The sequence below is a fragment of the Cyprinodon variegatus genome, unplaced genomic scaffold (genome assembly GCF_000732505.1).
Source record: "Cyprinodon variegatus isolate N-32 unplaced genomic scaffold, C_variegatus-1.0 Scaffold493, whole genome shotgun sequence".
Lineage (NCBI taxonomy): Eukaryota > Metazoa > Chordata > Actinopteri > Cyprinodontiformes > Cyprinodontidae > Cyprinodon > Cyprinodon variegatus.
In genome coordinates this window covers 396820-416662 of record NW_015150946.1, presented here as the reverse complement: position 1 = coordinate 416662, position 19843 = coordinate 396820, and the positions used below count along the sequence as shown (strand labels likewise).

The 19843-nt window shown below is 36.3% G+C and overlaps 1 protein-coding gene across 5 annotated transcripts in view; it reads left to right on the top strand.

Annotated features, from left to right (window-relative positions):
• LOC107094605 (protein Wnt-5b) overlaps nucleotides 1-8945 on the top strand; it is a 95059-nt gene extending 86114 nt beyond the window's left edge. For all 5 annotated transcript variants that reach the window (XM_015390329.1, XM_015390328.1, XM_015390327.1 and 2 more), the window contains 3 exons: nucleotides 2244-2536; nucleotides 7464-7622; nucleotides 8083-8945. In XM_015390329.1, coding sequence (XP_015245815.1) covers nucleotides 2244-2536; nucleotides 7464-7622; nucleotides 8083-8382 — 752 coding nt within the window. In that variant the 3' untranslated portion in view covers nucleotides 8383-8945. The remainder of the gene's footprint in view (nucleotides 1-2243; nucleotides 2537-7463; nucleotides 7623-8082) is intronic.
• Nucleotides 8946-19843: the final 10898 nt, after the last annotated feature.

Here is a 19843-nt window from a genome sequence, read left to right as displayed (position 1 = left end):
CTTGTTGATAAATGGCTCATGGGGACATCAATCATTGATGTTGACGTCCAAACAAGTTCCAATAAAAAATTGCCATTTGTCAGCAAATGTTGAACTTAAACTCCCCAAGAAATAGAACTTATTATATTTTAATGACCTTTAGAATTATTATACCAGATAACCGTAGCATGATTTATAGTGTGGAGATGCCAACGATTTTTTTTTTCTGATTATGTGGCAATCGGCAGCCATCTTTTATTTCCTCCTCAGGATGTTATTGTTGGTCAGTTAAGTTTCAGGCAGTTGTTAGTTTTAACGTTTATATTTAGATTTTGTGATGGTTGGAACAAATCATGATGGTTGCCGACCTTCTCTTTGAGACATAGGTGACCTGATGGTGTCCAAGCTACCATCTGGGTCTGCTGGTGATATGGTTCTGTTTAAGCCTTTGCTTAGTGGGGTGATAGCTGGGCTGCCATTAGGGTGTAAGATGGGCCTGTTTACTACAGACAGATTATCTTTTTTGACCCTAGTGGCATCTTCTTTAGCATCCAAAACAAAGAACTATGTGGATTGACAAGGAGATTTATTGCTGGATGTTTTCCCGTCAGCAAATACTGCATCTAGGCTTTCCCATAAGGTGAGTTTGGATGAAAAAGTGTTTTTACCCTTAATTTGAGTAGGTAAAAGAGATGATCTTCTATTGTTATGAGATTTTTTACCCTTACAATAAGATATATAGATATTATCCATAATAGACATTGTGCATAATGAGAGAAATAAGAGACTCCAGTTTATTCTTATTTTAAATGTAAACTGTCTTGTTTCATTGGCAAAGTTTCTCACTTTCCTGCTCAGTTAAAGAAAAATGCACTTATTTTAAGAATAATTTACTCAGATTTCAAATTTTTTGCAGTGTCGTCCAGGGTTGAAATGTGTATCTCCTTTTTTCAGTAGCAGGAGAATTAAAGTGCTGTAAACATCCTTTTTACTTGGAAGTGCATCACAAAACCGCAATGCTTTAATGACATTTTCCTTTTTTTAGGATATAGGGTAATAGATCTTGATGGATATGATTTTCATCTGAAAATCATATTTAATGGTATACAGGGAAACTAAGGCTTTGAGCTGCTGGAGCAGTCAGAACACACAAAAAAACTGTTTAAAAATCACCAAACATTTTCCTTTTTCTTAAACTATGTATTAGTTACATTATTTTGTTATATCAAAGTATTAATGCTGAGAAGTACTGGCCCAAACTGAAGGAATCTGGAAAAATATGTAAATTATGAGGCTTGGCAAGAAGCATAATGAATTATATCCATCTTCAGCAGCCATTTGGTCCCAGATTGTCCAGTTTGCCTCAAACAATTGGATTTAAATGAAGATTTTTAGGTACAATTTCAACATTACAGATATTATTCAAAAAATGCTTAGATCACACCAAGTTTTCTATCAAAAATAATAATTTGTTTATATGTTGATGCTTTTTACTTTTAGGACTTGTAAGGTCTCTGAATTATATTCTTCTCAGCTTATTGAATAAAAGCACAGCGGAATGATTTTTCTGACTGTAAATTAAAGTCTTTTAACTGGTGGACTTCAAATCAATTTACATATTCTCCTCCTAATCTGTTATTTTCTAGGTTTTCTATAACCAAACATCTACTGTTAATTTAAGGGTTATGAGTTTATCAGATGCATTTTTAAAAATGTTGTTTATTTTGTTGTGCTTTTCAAATTGAGATTAATACAAGGTGCATTAAATAACTGGAAATCACCTCTTAAATAAAATGATCAATATCCAGGCCTGACCAGGTAAACCAAGAAGACAGATTAAAGAATTGCATTTGTATTTGTACATGTGCACATGTAGAACAAGTTAAATCTGCAGCAATGTTAGAGCCTTATTTCCCAGCTATATTCTAGTGTTACCCTGTTGTAAGTGTGGACGTATATGCCAGTCATTTTGCACTAGATGATTGAAGAGTATTTGATAAACGTGTTTTGTGAATGCGAATCCCACCCCTCAGCTTTTCCCACATTATCTTATTTCCACATATAAATCATCCCCTCAGGATAATGCTGCCACCCCTGTGCCAAATAAATAAAAAATACTGAGCATGTACACTAAATGATAAAATGGCAATAAGATAAGTCTGTGGTGGTAATGGGACAGACGACAGAAAAGATTAAACTGTGTTGTGAGGATTGGATTTAACATTGAGTTCATTCAAAAATCTTGTGTTTTTCTTATCCATAAGGCTCAAGAGAGACAGCATTTACCTACGCCATCAGCGCCGCCGGGGTCGTCAACGCCATCAGCCGGGCATGCCGCGAGGGCGAGCTCTCCACCTGCGGCTGCAGCCGTGCTGCCCGGCCCCGAGAACTGCCACGTGACTGGCTGTGGGGTGGCTGCGGCGACAACGTGCATTACGGCTACAGGTTCGCCAGGGAATTTGTCGATGCCAAGGAACGGGAGAAGAATTACCCACGCGGGTCAAAAGAGAACGCACGAATCCTCATGAACCTGCACAACAACGAAGCTGGGAGGCTGGTATGACCAAACAATAAATACCCTCAGTTTTTGTTCTGCTGTAGGAACTTCAATGGGGGGAAATGTGGTTTTCCTCTTTTTACCCACATACTATATCTGTATGTCTGTTAGGAATGTGTGTCAAAGTTGATGTGGCCTTCCCAAGCAGTGTTTCTGTGAGTGTGTGTGTGTAGGTTATTTATTGGGAGCCTGCAAATGGTACCACTGCTAACGCCCTTGGAGTTTAGCTGGGTCGCACAGGTCAAGGCACATTCCAGCCTTTTAACACACAGACGCACATGAATGCAGAGATAAACATGGACAGATGCAACAAAGTGGACGTAGACATTATTGAAATATGACAATGAAAGTCCATCTCATGCCATGTTTGCAAGAATCTACATATTTTTAAATGAGAAAAAACACTTAACTCAGAAAAGGTTGGCTAGCCTGTTTGGGTGCAGGCTGCTTATCTCCAGCACAGCTTTGTTTAAGCTGTTTACAGGACAGAGATGCTGTTTGTGTATATGCATGAATGCTCTGTTTGATTTGTGTGAGAGACAGTGAGCCCAGGTTTGTGTGTGTCAGAGGTCAAAGGTGAGGGTCTGGAGAGCTTGTGTTTCTGCTGACGGCCCCGTTGGGGCAATAGAAGAAAGTATGAGGAGAAAGATATACTGCCACGGCTTCGTATTAACGCATCCTTTCATATGTGCACCGTCTTTTGAAATAACTTTTCCTCCCTTCTGCTGTTTGATCCTTGGCTCTCATTGTCGTTTGTCCACCGAAATGGAAGAGAAGAGATGAAAAGGTGGGGAGGAAGACTGTTTCTCTCCTCCTCCCAATCCCTCCTTTCTGTCTTTCTTCCAAAGACACGCTGGTTTGTCCTAAGTGGGATTTGTCTTGCTTGGCTGAACAAGGCGAACCACAGAGTTTTTGTGACGGACGCAGGGGTCTGCCACTGTGTGTGTGTGTGTGTGTGTATGTATATTCTTTTGATTTGTGTGCACGGTGAACAACGTGATCCTTAGTGTTTGCTGGGATGTGGAGACAGATGCAGAACAAAGAGTAAAACTTTTTCAAAAAATATTCACATAATCAAATGCACATGTTGCCAGTTTAATATTTATAACAGAGAAGGTGGACTCAAACTGATGCAGACAGATGTGTTGCTCCCAGCTGGGAATCCGTTCAGGTGAAATGGCGTTCCTGAATTGTAGAGGTTTGAGTGCGAATTCTGTTGGCAACTCTGTTCTGACAAGATCACACGTAAACAAATGGTCTCCTGCAGAGAACATGCAGATAAAAAACATGTGCGAAGAGCATAGCCACAACATCCAAGTATGCCTTCTGTAAATCATGCTAATTTCCGACTTTTATGAGACCAACCTCAAACTTTGTTTGATTTTGCAACTCTGAGCTGGGAAGATGCACAACACATTCTAGTGTTTTTTAATCCATCCATCCATTTTCTATACTAGCTTAACCAAACTATAGAACATTTAAAGAAAACCAATGAGTAAGTTGCATGTATTTGATTTAAGAAAAAGATGAGGTACTAGAGGAGAACAAGCAAAGTCTCATGGATAAGAGACTCTATGCCAGTATGTAAATGTGGAACCTTTTTGACTAAAAGGTAAAACTGACAGTTGTTTCACCTTATAGGCCAACTTTACTGTATTTAAACTCAAAATAAGTTTTAACATACTTTTTTTTTTTTTTGGTTAGAATAGATTTTTTAAAAACAGTCAGAATTGTGCTCCTAGTAATTTCGAAATCATATCAAGGTCTAAAATTGCCACTGCAGATAGGTGCTTATATGCCCAGCCACATTTAAAGATGCTTAAGATTTAATGCGTTTGGAGATATAGTGCCATGAAAACATATATGGTTTCATGCTGACACTGTCCACTGCCATAAATAAACCATACTGTGACACATGGTGGTGGTAGCATCATGCTGTGGAAAGCATTTTTTTTAGCAGGGACAATGAAAGACTCGTTCCGAATAATAATACAATCAGACTGAAGGTAGAAAAATCTGGGATATTTTAATGTTTGTAAAACTCAACATATATATTTTTTTATATATCAACCACAGATTTAAAGTGTTTTTTAGAAATTTAGAAAAGCACTTGATCAAAAGACACCAGATAAACATACATGCTGTATATATGTTTCTGTTAAGGACTGTAGAAGTGTTGGAACAGCAGGAGTTTGTTTTTTATTTCCAACTAGGAGTTCAAACAAAACAGAGTGCATTTAATGTGACCTTTGCAAATGAACACACCTCCACAGTTCAGGGTTATAAAATGAAGAACTTCAGCTATTTACTACATTTGTTTAAAGGCTTTATTCCCAATTTGACAAGCATCATCCATGAGGGTTTCCATCACATATATCGTTCAGAGGGCTAAAGCCTGTCTAGATACGGTACAAGAGTCCAAAGTTCCTTTCCTACCCACAATAGTGTCCTTACTGTTTAACCCACAAGAGATGAAGGACGAGGAGCCAGGAGCTACAATTTGCTTTATTTGGATTGAACCAGTGAATGGTTTGTTTACACTGAGGTGTTTCACTTTACCACTAGATGGCACTAAATCTCAAGTTCTGCTCCTTTAAAATACAATGTCCTAGTGTTTAGTTGTTTTCTAGCCAGCAAAAAGGGAAAAATTAGGTGATTTGACAAAAAAACTGCAATTTAATCCCCTGATTTATTTTTTTTCAAAAAGCAATCAGACTAACGGCAACGTCAGCGAAGCATTAACACATGTTTGTTTTTTTCTTAACTTCTCACTGTATTCACAGCTTATCCTTCCACAAAAGGGTCCCTGTGTTCTCCATTTCTGTCTGTTTCAGAGACGAGCAAGCACACACACATGCACACAAATGCTCACTCTAACCCTGACTGAGAAAAACCTATTGTGCTTGACACAGAGAGCATGTCTCCTCCATGGATGACTGGCCATGAAGGTCCAGAGTCACTGTGCCCAGCAGGCATAACCCACCAAATACCTCACTGTGGTGTTAGACAAACAAATGCATGCCCTGATTGGACAAAATGAGGTTCCTGGCAGCTAATATTTGGTGATAAAGGTTTTTGAATGCATGAGATCACAGAAGGAATAAGTTGTCGTTATATCTTCAAGTGAAACCCTCTAAGTGTGTAGCCTTAAAAACAAATGCCATTGTCCCCTTGTTTCCCTTGCCTGTCTAAGGGGGTCGCGGGGGTCAGATCACAGGATTGCAGGGTGCCGAGTGCTATGCCTGCTGGGTAGTAAAATGGAGGATTGAGAGCAGGGGGTGGGAGGTGAGACACAGGGGTCAGGGGAGTTTGGGATGCAGAGGTTAACGGAGGTGAGAAGGTAATTGAGATCAGGCAACATGAGGAGGTAGAATGATTGGTTTCATTTGCGTCGAGGGAAATTAGGAATCGGAGGTAAATGATTCATTAAGTAAGTGTGTGGCACTGTTTCTCTTTGGCATTGCTGTGCATCCAAAACACAGTGCAAGGCTTCATAAAGGAGAGCATGTAATTTATGTAGGTGTTTTAGATGGAGGTGTTTTTATGCGTCTTGTTTATTAAAAGTTGTTTTGGTGACCTGGTAAAGCTGCGGGGTTTACTACTGCAGAGATCATAAATCTTCTATTTCCTGTTCTGTTTTTTTGTTTTAAACAAATCCACATGTTCAGAATGGATAATGTGAAGTAGAGAAAAGTTGTTAGACTGTTTTTTTTATTTCTGTTTACAACCCTGATACCTTCGGTATTTAGGGGGATCAGTGAAAAGTGTGGAGGTAACCTTTTCCATCAAAACCCCTTAATATGACGGTACACTAAAAAATTGCCTTCTGAAGTCATAAAGCAGTCCATCTATTTAAAATGTAATACCAGTATAAATACAGCTAATCTCTGATGTGATCATAATCATCAACCTTTGAGGATTTGATAGAGCTCTCTTCAGTCAACCAAAATATGAACAACTGGCCATTTGCAAACTTACCAAGATGTAACCGTCCACTTAAATTAACGTACTAAGCAAGAAGAGCACAAGTCGAAAAAGCAACCACTGTTAACCCTGATGGGGATGAAGATCTCCAGCTTTTGGTGCTCTTTTTTTCTTTTTCTTTCTGGAAATACATCTCTAAATCTATTGTTCAAAGAAATCTAGATAATTTGATATTTCTTACAAACTATAGAAAGGACACTGCTTCCTGACACTGACACACTGGTTGTGTGGATCGTCTGTTCAAGATCTACAGGAAGGCTGTCAAAGTTTCTCAGCGGTGTTGAGCATTAAGATTTATTTAGACATAAGTCATGTAATCAGATTCGTATTTGGAAATAAAATGGTTAAAATATTTTAGTTTTAATAAATAAACAAGGTAACAAAAGTACACCACTCTATTTGGATTAAATTTGTCACCATGTTTAAGCTGTTTTTTTTGCTTTTTTTTTTTTTAAACTAAATTAAATAACTTGATGTAGTATTAAATAAAATCCCATAAAATACATTGAAGATTTTGCATGCAACATGGCTAATATAGAAAAGTAGAATTTTCCAGGTTGGAATAAATCTAATTTTAATAAATAAATAAATATATATATATATATATATATATATATATATATATATATATATATATATATATATATATATATATATATGATATGGTAATGGTTGCCAATCACTTATCCATCAGTGTTGTTTGAAGAAATGTACCACAAATTGTGACAGTGGTACAGTCAGGAACATTCTNGTTGTTTGAAGAAATGTACCACAAATTGTGACAGTGGTACAGTCAGGAACATTCTGTGGAATAGTAGAAGTCCTGTAATTAGTCATTTTAACCACTAGATGGTAGCAGAATGCTACTCAAAATTAGGGATTCAAACTATCATCATCATACAGGTTTTAGTTTTAATGTTTATGTATATCTGTCTTTCATCAGGCAGTCTACAACCAAGCCCATGTTGCCTGTAAGTGTCATGGAGTCTCCGGTTCCTGCAGTTTGAAAACCTGTTGGCTTCAGCTGGCAGATTTCAGACGAGTCGGAGAATTTCTGAAAGAGAAATACGACAGTGCTGCAGCCATGCAGATCGGACGCAAGGTAAACTGTGCAATATGTAGTTACCAATAAAAACCTTAAGATTGTACCTTTTATATATGCTAACTTTTTTATTAGATAGTTTTTGTATAAGAGGCTGTGGTTAAATTCCAACTGATCCCATGCTTTATGGCACTGAGGTGAATAATCAGCTCATTCGTTAAGCTTTATTCTTCTGATGTAGAAATTAATTATGTGAAATACAATAATTCATGATGGGTCCTACATTTACATAAAGATTAATGTATAGAAATATGTGTGAAACATACATCTCCTTTTAAATAACTGGATGTCTAAGACCTTGAAAGTTTCAACTTCTGATAGGTTGTTTCTGAACTGAGAAACAATACCCAAAAATTTATGAACAATAGATATTTTATTTAAAATCTGGACCAATGTAAGTTCTCCTGAAACAGACTTGTCCAAGTTTCTTTCTCAAACTTCTTCCATTTTGTCCCGCCAGGGAAAGCTAGAGCTCAAAGACAAGCGCTTCAACAACCCAACACCTGAGGACATGGTCTACATTGACACGAGCCCCGACTACTGCCTCCGAAACGAGACCACGGGCTCGCTAGGAACGCATGGGCGTTACTGCAACAAAACCTCAGAGGGCATGGATGGCTGCGAGCTGATGTGCTGCGGCAGAGGGTACGACCAGTTCAAGACCTACAAGCACGAGCGCTGCCACTGCAAGTTCCACTGGTGCTGCTACGTCAAATGCAAGCGTTGCACGACGCTCGTGGACCAGTTTGTATGCAAATAACATGCGGGGGAGCTCTGGCCTAAAGAAGGGAGAAAATGTTGGAGATTGATGATGTCCTTTTTAATATAAAGAGCTGATTGATGGACTGGTGTATTAAAAAAAAAAAGATGTCCATTATCCTGACAACACTCCTGATTGGAAGGATGAAAGAGCAAAAGAGCACAAACGATGCACAAGTGAGGAAGAAAGGAGTCGGGAAAAAAAGGACCAAGCTTGAAGCCTTGCAGTGGGACACAGACCTGTGAGCTGAAGAGATTAAATAAATATATAAGTAAATGAAAAATAAATCTACAACTTATACATTTTAATTTAAAGAGACTTCAATTTGTTTCTAACTTTAAAGCAGCCTGACTCCTCTGTTTGCCCGCTGCTTTCTAAATGCAAGAGCACTGCTAACATCACCATAGGCACTCCCATCTTCACAGCAGGAGCAAAGAAACGCCCTAAAACACAGCCATCGGGAAGAGAACAAGTCAACGTCATAGAAATTAACCTTTGGTGCCTTGTTAAAGTATTCACACCCCATCAAATTAAGATGGAAGTAGTCAAATTTATGAGAAAAACAGAAAGTAGAGCATAACTATGCATTGAAAAGATGGTTTCAATATTTTTGCTGCAATATTTGGTACAAGGAGTTTTGGATATGTGGTTTTGATACTGCTGTTATATGTATATGTTATATGTATTCAAGAATGTCCACTAGAGGGTGTGGATCCACCAGCCTTGAACATTTGGAGACAGAAAAACACTTTCTTTTCAATCAGATTGGATGAAGTATTTGAAACATTAATTTTAAAGTATCCAAATAATTTTTTAAGACACAGTTTGATCAAATCCTTGATTCAGTCTTTGCTGTTTACATAGTTCTTTTTTTTTTTATCTAAACCGCTCCATTTTATCTCTTTGTTTATCTTTAGGGTTGTTGTCTTTAGAGATGAACGCACAGACCAGTCTGAAGTCTTCTAAAAAACATTTTCTTTTAAATTCTGATATTATGTCCAACTGGAGACAGAGTATAACCAGTTTATTTTGTTCTGGCTAAAGAACAGCATCTCCACACCGTCATCATTCCCTACTGATGTTAATAATTGATTAAACAGAGCTCTGTATGATGTTCAAGGCTTATATGATGGATTTAGAAGCTAAATCTGCTTTAAACTTCACAACTCTACCTTAATCTGTCTGCAGTCTTCTTTGTCATGCTGCTTGTTCACTAATGTCTGTCTATGACCAACCTCTGAGGCTTTTAAAGAACAGTCGCTTTGTAGTCAGATTAAATTATGCACAGATGGACTCCATCTACCATTAGAGGATGGAAATCTAATTTGTTTTATTGGGTTTTACTTACAGTAGGTGTACTGGGTTTGCTTTTTATTTGAGAACAAAATAGAACACCACATTATCTTTCTCTTCATAGTTATGTTCCACCTTATGTTGATTTATTAGATAAAATCCTGATAAAATACACTATAATTTGTAGCTGTGATGTGAATAAGGATATTGACTATTTTTGCAAGGCACTGCAAAAAACAAGATGTATCCAATTTTTTCTCCAGTGTGGTTTTTTTAGGGTCATTTGAAGCAACATCTGCAAAATAGTAATAATCATGCTTAAAAGGACAGGATGCACTCCCCTGTTTGTTACCTGACAAATGATCCTGTGAGCAGGTTAATGAGGCCTGCTGCTTGCAGCCGTCTTGACATTGTTGCTGTTTAAATAAGCAGTTTGCCGCCCAGCTCCATAACCTTCAGTGAACAAAACGTCCATTAGAGTGATTAATATGTGTGATCTGCCTTAATGAAAATGTGCAAAGAGACACGTTCGGTGTAACCTGGACCTTTTCGTCTTACAAAAGGTGTTGAGTGTTTTGTCGACTGCCTGCGACATTTGGTAACTCTGTTTGTGATGCAAGTTGTGGGCTGAAGAGGACTGAACATGCCGTGGAAAATAAGTGCAAGACGAAACAGAACAGGACTCAAACTTTGTACACGCTACTTTCAAGAGCAAGTCAATAAGAAATTATATTTTGTTAGTGTTTATAAGCTTGTGATGTTTTCTATGTTTTATACATGCATATCACTGTGTATTCTTTTGATAAAGTAGATTTTGAAAGAGAGGCTTTTTTTTTGCTGCAGTTTCTACTGGAGTCTCATCCAGGCCAACATGTTCCCTTCTCTACAGATAAGCCTTTATCTGGTGACTTCTTTTTTTTTTTTTCCTTTAAAAAATAATTCCTGCTCTGGAAAAACAAAAACAAAGTGAAGGGTGTAACTCTGTACAGAAATGTTCGGTTGAGTAAGAGGTGGAAAAAAACAAAGTAAATTGAAAGATAGCTTTTTATCAGTTTTTCCTGAAATTGTTCCCTATTACATTATCTAAAAGTTGTTTCCATCTGTCAGGCTCCTTTATTCTATCCATCCATTGGCCCAATCATCTGTCCTTACTATTATCAGGCCAAAAAAAAAAACCTTTCTCATGGTATCTTTCTTTGCTAATGGTTTATATCATTGTTGAGGATGTAGTTTAAATCCTACATAAATTATAAATCAGTTTTCTATCATCTCTAATCTATTGTAATTAAATGGCTATTTGCCTCAATATGTATCTGAAGGGAATTTGACAGAATTATTGTGGTGAGATAAAATATGATGATCGGTCTTATTTTTTAAGAGATGAAATACCAAAATGGAATTAGACTAAAATCAGTGGTTATTTCTGTTCAGTTTTTTAACCTTAAGGAAATTAAATGTTGTGACTCATATTGTAGGGATTTCTTCAGTGACTTTTTGTCTATGCTGATGGTAGGAAGTGTGTTCTGTAGTGGTCTGTCTTACAGCAGAGCTGGAGAAGCCTCTGAATGAAGGAATGTTGTTGTACCACAGTTGCTCAAAGGTGTCCCTGTTTTTTAATTTATGAAAAATCGCATGTGTGAAAAAATATCCCCAGGAGATCTAGAGAAGTTCTCTGATGCTGCTTCCTGAACTAATGATGGCATCATGGACTTGGATATGCAGCAGCTTGCTGCAAACGCTGAAGAACCTGAGCTTCCATAAGAAGTACAATCTGCTCTTGCATTAGAGCTAGTACTGAACATGTACTAAACATGTACTTAATGGATAGAGAAGTTCACATATAAATTACATTGTACCTGTAAACAAACCATTTTAACATATGTTGATCTAGAGCGGATTAATTGGTCTCCAAAGTTGATTCAATGTGCAAGAAGGTGTATCTATTTATAAATTTTTAAATTTAATATATATATTTTTTATTTAAATATAAAAGTTTTCCTCAGTTTTCTGATTAAACCACTTTCAGCTTTCCCCATTATTTTCTCAGCCTTTTCCCCTGAAGACCTTTGATTCCAACAGATGGCCAAACAGCTTGTCTCTGTCTATAAACTCCTTGTTTGTTCTACATTCCTGTCCCACTCCATCGATTATCCGCATGTAAACCCTTCAGATCCCTAACCTTTATTCTTTAAAATATCAAGTTAATTTTTAGTTGTCTCTTTAACTTCATAAAAACGCCCATGCAGTTTTATTCAACAACTATTTTCAATGTTTAGCACTGAATGTCAAGGCTAATCAGGTCAGAACCCTGACCCTACTAGCAATCCCATTAGTCGAAGCTGCGTGCAGGTAATGGGATTAGACAAGTGACCAAGGCTGCACAAGTGACCTAGAGCTCTGAGTCTGAATAATCCTCCCCACCTTACAGAGGACACTGCATGTCTGGGGTCATCCGTCACCGTGGACAAACCCTCATGGCTCAGTGGAGCTGGAAACACAATAATCACTCATATCTATAACTGATTATCTATAAAGGTAATAGAAGGTAGAGGTTAGAAGGTAATAAGGATTAGATAAGTGAAAGTGTAACCTTAGGTTACTCTGATCCTTCTTTTCTGACAGCCATCTGTTTTCAAAGGGCTGCCAGCTTGGAATTCACAAACTGAAAAACGATCTCTGAAGTTTCCACCCTTTTATACCTTAAGCTGCAATGATTTTTTTCTTTTTTTTTTTGGTTAAAGGTATAGTGGAGAATTTTCTTTTTCTGGGTAGATCATCAAAATAAGTGGTAAGGCTGTCCTACATGCTCGTCCCCATTTTCCCTTACCGGTGGTGAGTCTGACATAGTGGAAAAATTGCAAATCTTCTTTTGTAAAGTAAGCTTTTATGAGCGATGCAAACAGCAACTTTTAAACAGAGCGTGCACAAGGAGAAATGTGCTCATGCATGCTTTCGCCTACGATTAATAGGTGTTCCCTCTCGGGAGCAGGTACAGGGTTGTGCATGTATTTTTTAAAGTAGAGAGGGCGGGTCTTTTCAATTAGCAAAGATTCTTCACTAGCCCTTTAAGGTTATAATATCTAATGTTATAGTGTGACTTTAAAAGTATGTATCAGTCATAGGTGGTGAATTGAGCTGATGCCCACATCCAGCAGGCTTTGCCAAACATCGCAGGGAGACAAACGCACCTAAGAGAAGCTAAAAAACATGTTTCTGGAATGTGGGGGAAACCTGGGATACCCAAAGAGAACCAATTTTTTTGCATGCATGGGAAGGACATGCTAACCATGCAGAAAAAGCCAGAGTTGGGATTTAAAACCCAAGATAGTTGCAGTAAGGTAACAGTATAGAGAAAGGGGGATGATAATTCAGGAAGTGGTATTTGTGAAAAAAAAAATGTAATGTCTTCCACTTTATTATGTAAAAAAAAAATTGTAGAAAATTTTTTTTTTGCATGTAAACTATGGAACAAATATAGTCTAAATAGAATCAGACATTGTTTAGACATTTATAACACATCATTTTTAACCTATGCAATTATGTATTTGAATGTTTACTTTAAATTCACCAGCAAAAATTTAATTTGCATTTAAATTGTTGAATATTATTTTTCTTTACATTTGAATTTATGGAGGTGAATTTCTGCTGACAACTTTTTTTAAGGCTGATTTTATGCGTTTGAATTTTTGCAGCTGATTTCTTTAATGTGAAATGCTGCAATACATTTTTACAGGTAAAATAGTTGTTGGTGAATTTAAAGTACAAAAAAAGTCTAATGAAAAATTGCATTGGTTAAACTTTTTTTTGTTATAAATCAAAGTTTGTTATCAATTTAATGTCTAAAAAAGTTCAGATTTTAACGAGTATTTTTCTTAAATGATAAACTGTACTAGACCTAAAGCTGTTATTTTATGTTAAATTTTTTTTTTTATGTACACTTTCGTTACATAAAAAAAAAAACTTTCGTTTCGTTCTGCAATATTTGCCTTAAACCATCATAGTGCTGACTTTTTAGGGTTGAATAGAGGCTATTGCATTGCTTTTACATCAGTGTGAGTAACTACTAAAGCTTTTGGTTGCTATATGCCAAAATACAGGGAGGAATCATTAGATTTAAACACTTTTGCTAATGTATATACTGTATTTATTTTTCTCTTTCTCTTGTTTTTGCTTTCCTTGACATTGAGCAATGACACTATTATCCCTACAAGCTGTTTTCTGTACAAGCAGGAGTAAGAGCTGCTTTTTCTTCTGAAACGATAATAGAACCCGAGCAAATATATATGCATTTACAGACCAGTACCCACTGTTTTACAGGACATTTATCATGTTAAGAGGGAGCATTTCCTTTACATTTAAACACTATTAAAAGAAAATGGTATAAAAGGGATTTTGCACAATGTTTGTAGATTAGCCAACAGATGCTGTGTGAAATCTGTCTGATCTAGATTAGCTAAGGTAAGGAAACCATTCCCTTTTTCAAGCACCATAAATCCTGTAAAACACAACATGCCAGATTCCAAACTTGTTTCTGATTCAGCTGCTTCGAACACAAACAGGATTCGAAGGCATAGTCGAACACAAATGTTCAGCCACTTAAGCCCATTCATCCATATGCTTTCTAAAAGCTGTGGTAGAAGCAGAATGGATCGTTGAGTCGCTGAATATCTAATCTTCTGGGGATGGCTGTACAGATGGGGTAAGTGCACTCTGATTTGGAAGGTCATCGTCGATGTCTGTCATTTCTTTACATCTTAATTGATTTCTCCAGAACCAGTCCTGTTCACCAGTCATATAGACCTTTTTAATATGTGGATAAAAGGGTAAAAAAAAATGTTATTTTAATTTCACTGAATGTGTCGATGACAGCGTTTAGCAGCAGGTGTGCCTTGTTTAGAAAATAATCTCTGTCCCATAATGATGTAACCTTTTTATTTGTTTAGCATTTTATCAAGCAGAAATGTAATTACTTTATTGCTTTTTTTTTTTATTTACTATACAAAATTCATTTATAACTGTAGTGGAAGCTAAAAAATGGTTTCAGTGACCCTCCTCTTAATTCCTCGGGCTGTATTGAATATCTGCTGAAAGGGAATTTGCAAACCGCTCTCAAGTCTTAGCAACTTCTAAAGAGTTTTCTTCAGTCATTTCCCTGCATTTCCATTTATCATCCTTTGAATTCTGGTTTTTAATTTCGTCAGACATATTATATCACAATATATTTGCTTGGAACTTCTTCCAGTTGATCACAAATCTGTATGTTCAGAAAAGAAGCTTGACTCGGAGAAAAAGCTAGAGAATTGGGGGAAAAAAGTTCATTTCAACAAAAGTGGCTGGAAAATGAGGAATTTGGGACATGGCTGCAGCCTGTCGACGGGTACCTGTTGGTGGCTTTAAAATTATTTCTAAGAGCATTAAAAAGCATTACATTTTAGTTATTCATTCCTATATAAACCCTGAAATAATCAACCATACAATCAATAAATAAAGTGTATAGAAGTAGTAATAAAATAAAAACAGATAAAAGAAACACAGTAAGACAAAATCAACATCTTAGATTGTGTTAAGATGACAGGAAATTAAATATTGTGTTTTTTAATGGGGATATGCACTGTTAGCTTTTTTTTAACAGTATATGTTGTATATTTTTGCAAGCTGCAACCATATTTCCTCTAACCACATATCACAATCATACACTTCTCTGTGTTGGTCAGATGTCTCCAGCTTGCTTTTGGCTTCAGATCCTGCACAGTTGTTCATGCGTTTGGAGGTGTAGTCCACATTTTCCTGTGCATGGAATACCTTAGCTTCATCTTTTCAATAAATGATGGTTTTTCTCTGTTTTTTTCTTAAATAGGTATAACTTTTTTAGAAAAGAAAATGTCACAAATTATCTTTTTTTTTGTCCTTTAACCTAAAGTTAGATATAAAGGTGTCTTTTTCTTTTTCATTTAAACATAAAACAAATATAACTGGTCATAAAACTTCAGCTCTTAAGGTCATATAAGCTGCGAGGCTATAGATACATTTTAGTTTGTAGAGAACTGACAGTAAAACAGGCTTTTTGCTGACACCGCTGGCTAACTCAGCTCCACAGAATAAAAAAACGAACTGCAATTCAGTTTCATGCAATCCAGTTTGGATTTGTAATGAAAAGAATATGGATAAGTTTAGGGGTTTGTATATTTTAGAAATGCAATAAAGCTTTCCTAATCAGCTAAAACTCATCCTGATAAAAGAAATGAAAAACTTGAAATTAAAGACTGGTGATGCATTAAATAACTTTTAGGGAGAGCTGAAAGAAAGTGATGCTTTAAGTATTTAGCACAAACTAATTAATGAGGTCATACCACTTAATAAATGGAATTAAACATTTTATTGATTCAGAGACCCAAAGTGTCAACAGTGATTTAAAAAGAAATTACTTACTTGCACAGCATTCCACTTAGCATAGACAGAAACACATTTTCTGTGGGGCTTTTTTTGTTTTTTCCAGGCATGCTAAAGAATGTGGTAACATTACGTCCTATGTACCTGCATGTCTGCTGCATGCAGGTAAGCATGTTGAATATAGGTCATGGTTTAGTGACCTAATTTTTAAATATTCAAGGCTGATCCTATCATGGTTTCAGTGACCACGCTGTGTGTCTTATTTAACAAGGCTGGGAATGAATATACCGGTAGCTTCACTGTTTCAGCTCTTCGTGTCTTCATAAGTGAGGACTCAATATTTTTGCTTTCTCAGCAAAAAAAAAAGCATGTTACCTAACCTCAAAAAGAGCCGTTAGATGCATAGAAAAATAAAATAAAATATACTGTTAAAATAAAATATACCTGTTTAAAGTTTAATAAATTGTAGGGGTGGCTCTTTTTTCAGGTGTGGCATACTGGTTGTAACCTGCCTGTGCTGTGAGAACACCATCCTGGAAGCAGTCTCACACCCTAACAAACACAGCAGCTGGCTAATGGAAAATTACCCGATCAAGCTCGTCTTCAAGTTTGGTGGGGGGAGTAGGAAACATTTGGTTTAGGGGACAATTTGACTCCGAACTGAGCTACATTAACATCAACAAACCTTCAATCTGTTTATAAAGGTCCCCAAATGGGCTTTAATACTTTTTTACCTTTATAAGTAGACTGAATATTTTAGTTATTGGAAATGTTCACTTTTTTTTTGCAAAGTTGCCTCACTGATTTTAATTTCCTCCACCTTGGCTTTGACAAATCCTCCCCATGACACGATGCCTTCAACACTATGCTTGTCTTTAAGGGAAGTATTTGACCAAAATAGCATACAGTTAGCCCTCCACTGCCGTGATCTCTTTCTTTCTTCACACCACCATGGAGTCGTGCAGCTCCTCCAGCGTTACCACAAGGCTTGTTAGTTTAAGTCAGGGGTGTGAAACTGGTTCCAGAAAGGGCCGTGTGGCTGCAGGTTTTCTTTCCAACCAAACAATAGTACACCAGACTCCATTCATCTCATCAAGTGAGTCCAATCTGAACATGATGACTTGATGAGATGAATGGAGTCTGGTGTGCTATTGCTTGGTTGGAAAGAAAACCTGCAGCCACACGGTCCTTTCTGGAACCCGTTTGACACCCCTGGTTTAGGTGAACAGCTACGTCTTGGTAGATCCTACAGTCACTATAACCTTTCCAACAGGAAAGACTAAACACTTTCAACTAATAAAGCTGAAAATCTAGAGTTCTTGCTTTATAACCTGCAACTGCTTTAAAATCTCCACAACTTTCAGTTGCAAGACAATTCAAAGTGATGTACATGAAAAATCTAAACAGACGGTAAAGTAAATTGCGGTGAATAATGGTAAATACATTATTAAAAATATGAAAAGATAAAAAGAAGAATCAACATAATGAGATACTTATAAAATTGATGGTAAAATAAAAGAAAGTTGCAGTAAAAATGTAAACAAATATAGTTTAAATAGAAAATTTTCTCCTCATGATGCTTTTTGCCTAATGAATCTCCTCCCGACAGAAAGTTGAACTTTTTAGAAATAAAATTTACCAATCTAAGGATGCAATTTAACTTCATGTACTCTGATAAATGAAACAATTAGGACATTTAATATGCCTTTATTAAATTACTGCTATAAAATCTCACACTTTGAACAAAAATGCCGGTGCCAGAATTATTTGCGAACACACCAATAAAATAAAGACAAACAAAGACTATTTAGTTTCAAAGGTTAATTTTACATCTGAGTTCCCACCATTTCAGGATGACTAATGTGTGTAGATCTTCATTAATCAGGAATTGCTTGCAAAAAAAAAAAAAAAAGCTGCTCCCTAAAATTGGAGCAAAAAACAGTAAAAATATTCAAACAACTTGAGTTATGAAAAAAAAATAGAAAAACTATGTATGATGTCCTGTAAAAACTTTATCATGGAGTGAGCATGGTGGCGAGAGATTTAAAATGGTTCCAAATGGTCTCTAAAAACAATTAGATGATTTTCTTTTTTTTTACATTTTCCTTACAAACCTGGACAGGGATGAATACCTATGGTAATCCACATTATAGTTTGTGCTGAATCTCAATCCCCCACAGATCATTTCTGTTAAAAGGAAATAATTAATTAGCGGATTTCCGGGGATTATCAGCAGAACTGATTTAGCTAAATCCAATTATTTTTAAATGTTTTCAGAATTTCACTGCAGAGATTAAATCATTCATATCAAATGTCTTTGTTTTCATTATCAGAGTTACTGAACTCTGCAGACTATTTCATTTGTTAGTGTAGTAAATGTGATTTCTAAACTTGTAACCTTTCCTTCTCATCTTACAGCAGATGGCCTTTCCTCAAATATACTATTATATTTTAGAAAGACTTGATTTCTCTGGGGATTCTTTTTTTTTATATTAATAGTTGAATGCATCTTATTATTATCATTGTATTGTATCTTCAAACTTCTGAGTCTTTTGTTAGAATTTAGCATAAATGTGAAGTGGGAAGGGAAAAAAATGTGGTTTCCAAACTTTTTTGGATTTTATTTTCAAAAGGTTTTGCAATGAGACATTAAGGTTGTGCAAACAAACTGGTTTTGCCAACCCTGAGTTCACTGAAGGCCTTTCGACCATGTCAGCATTTTTTTTATGTTTTCACAAAGGGGAGACGGTTGCATCAAAAATGCACTTTGACAATATTAAGAAAAACAGGACGTTAAAGTGGAGAAAGCATTTAGAGCAAATACAGTAAAATGATGATGTGTGTGTTTTTCTGACAGCAGGACAAAGGTTTGTGTTTGGTTTTTTTCTGTTAGTTCCAGGAAGAGAGGAGCAGTTTACATTTATAAAGATTTAATGTTACCAAAGAAAATCAATAAATTCAGTGCATTTGGTTCTCGACCAGTGAGTTTGAACTTTGTCAAAGTGAGACAAAAAAATGTTTTCCACGTCTGCTGCCCGGGTCAAGATTAAATCTTTTTTAACCATAGTGGCCTTCCTGTTGCAACGATAACTTCTGCACTTTCATTACTGAAAAAAATACTTGCCCAACACACATATTTCTTCTTTTTTATGCTCTTTTGTCACATCTAAATGTTTTAGGTCATCAGAAACTAAATAACCAAAATGAGAGCTTAGATCAATTTTCATAACAAACCCATTACCTGTTTACTTCCATGTCAATGGGATATACAGGTCTTTTATAAAATGCAATAAAAAGAAATCTCATAATTTTTTTTTTAAACAGGCCCAGATCATCTTGTATCAGTTGGCAACATTTCTGGTTTGACTTTCTTTGTGGATTTGTTGTTTAAATTAAGCCACATTGGAATGTTTTAAAAGAGGAATGGAAGGTTTGACAGCATACCAGTCACAATTGGGTCCAGACATTAACTAGGCCACTTCAAACAAACCCTTTAAAAAGACCGTCAGATTAGCATCCTGCTCATAACAAGGTGGGCTTGAACTCCATTAAAGATTTTCCATCTTAACCTGAAGTTTCCTTAGCTAAGGCAAATTGTCAAGGTTTTGAAGCACTTAAGAACCCCCTTTACTATCTCATTAGTATGTTTAACTGTCAGTATATGATGTTTTTTTCCGTCTTGTTAAAAAGAGTCTACACTTTTCATAAAGTTCTACTTTTGTCTTGTCACTCCCACTGAGGATTTTCCTTCATATCTTTTGGAATTCACACAACTTCT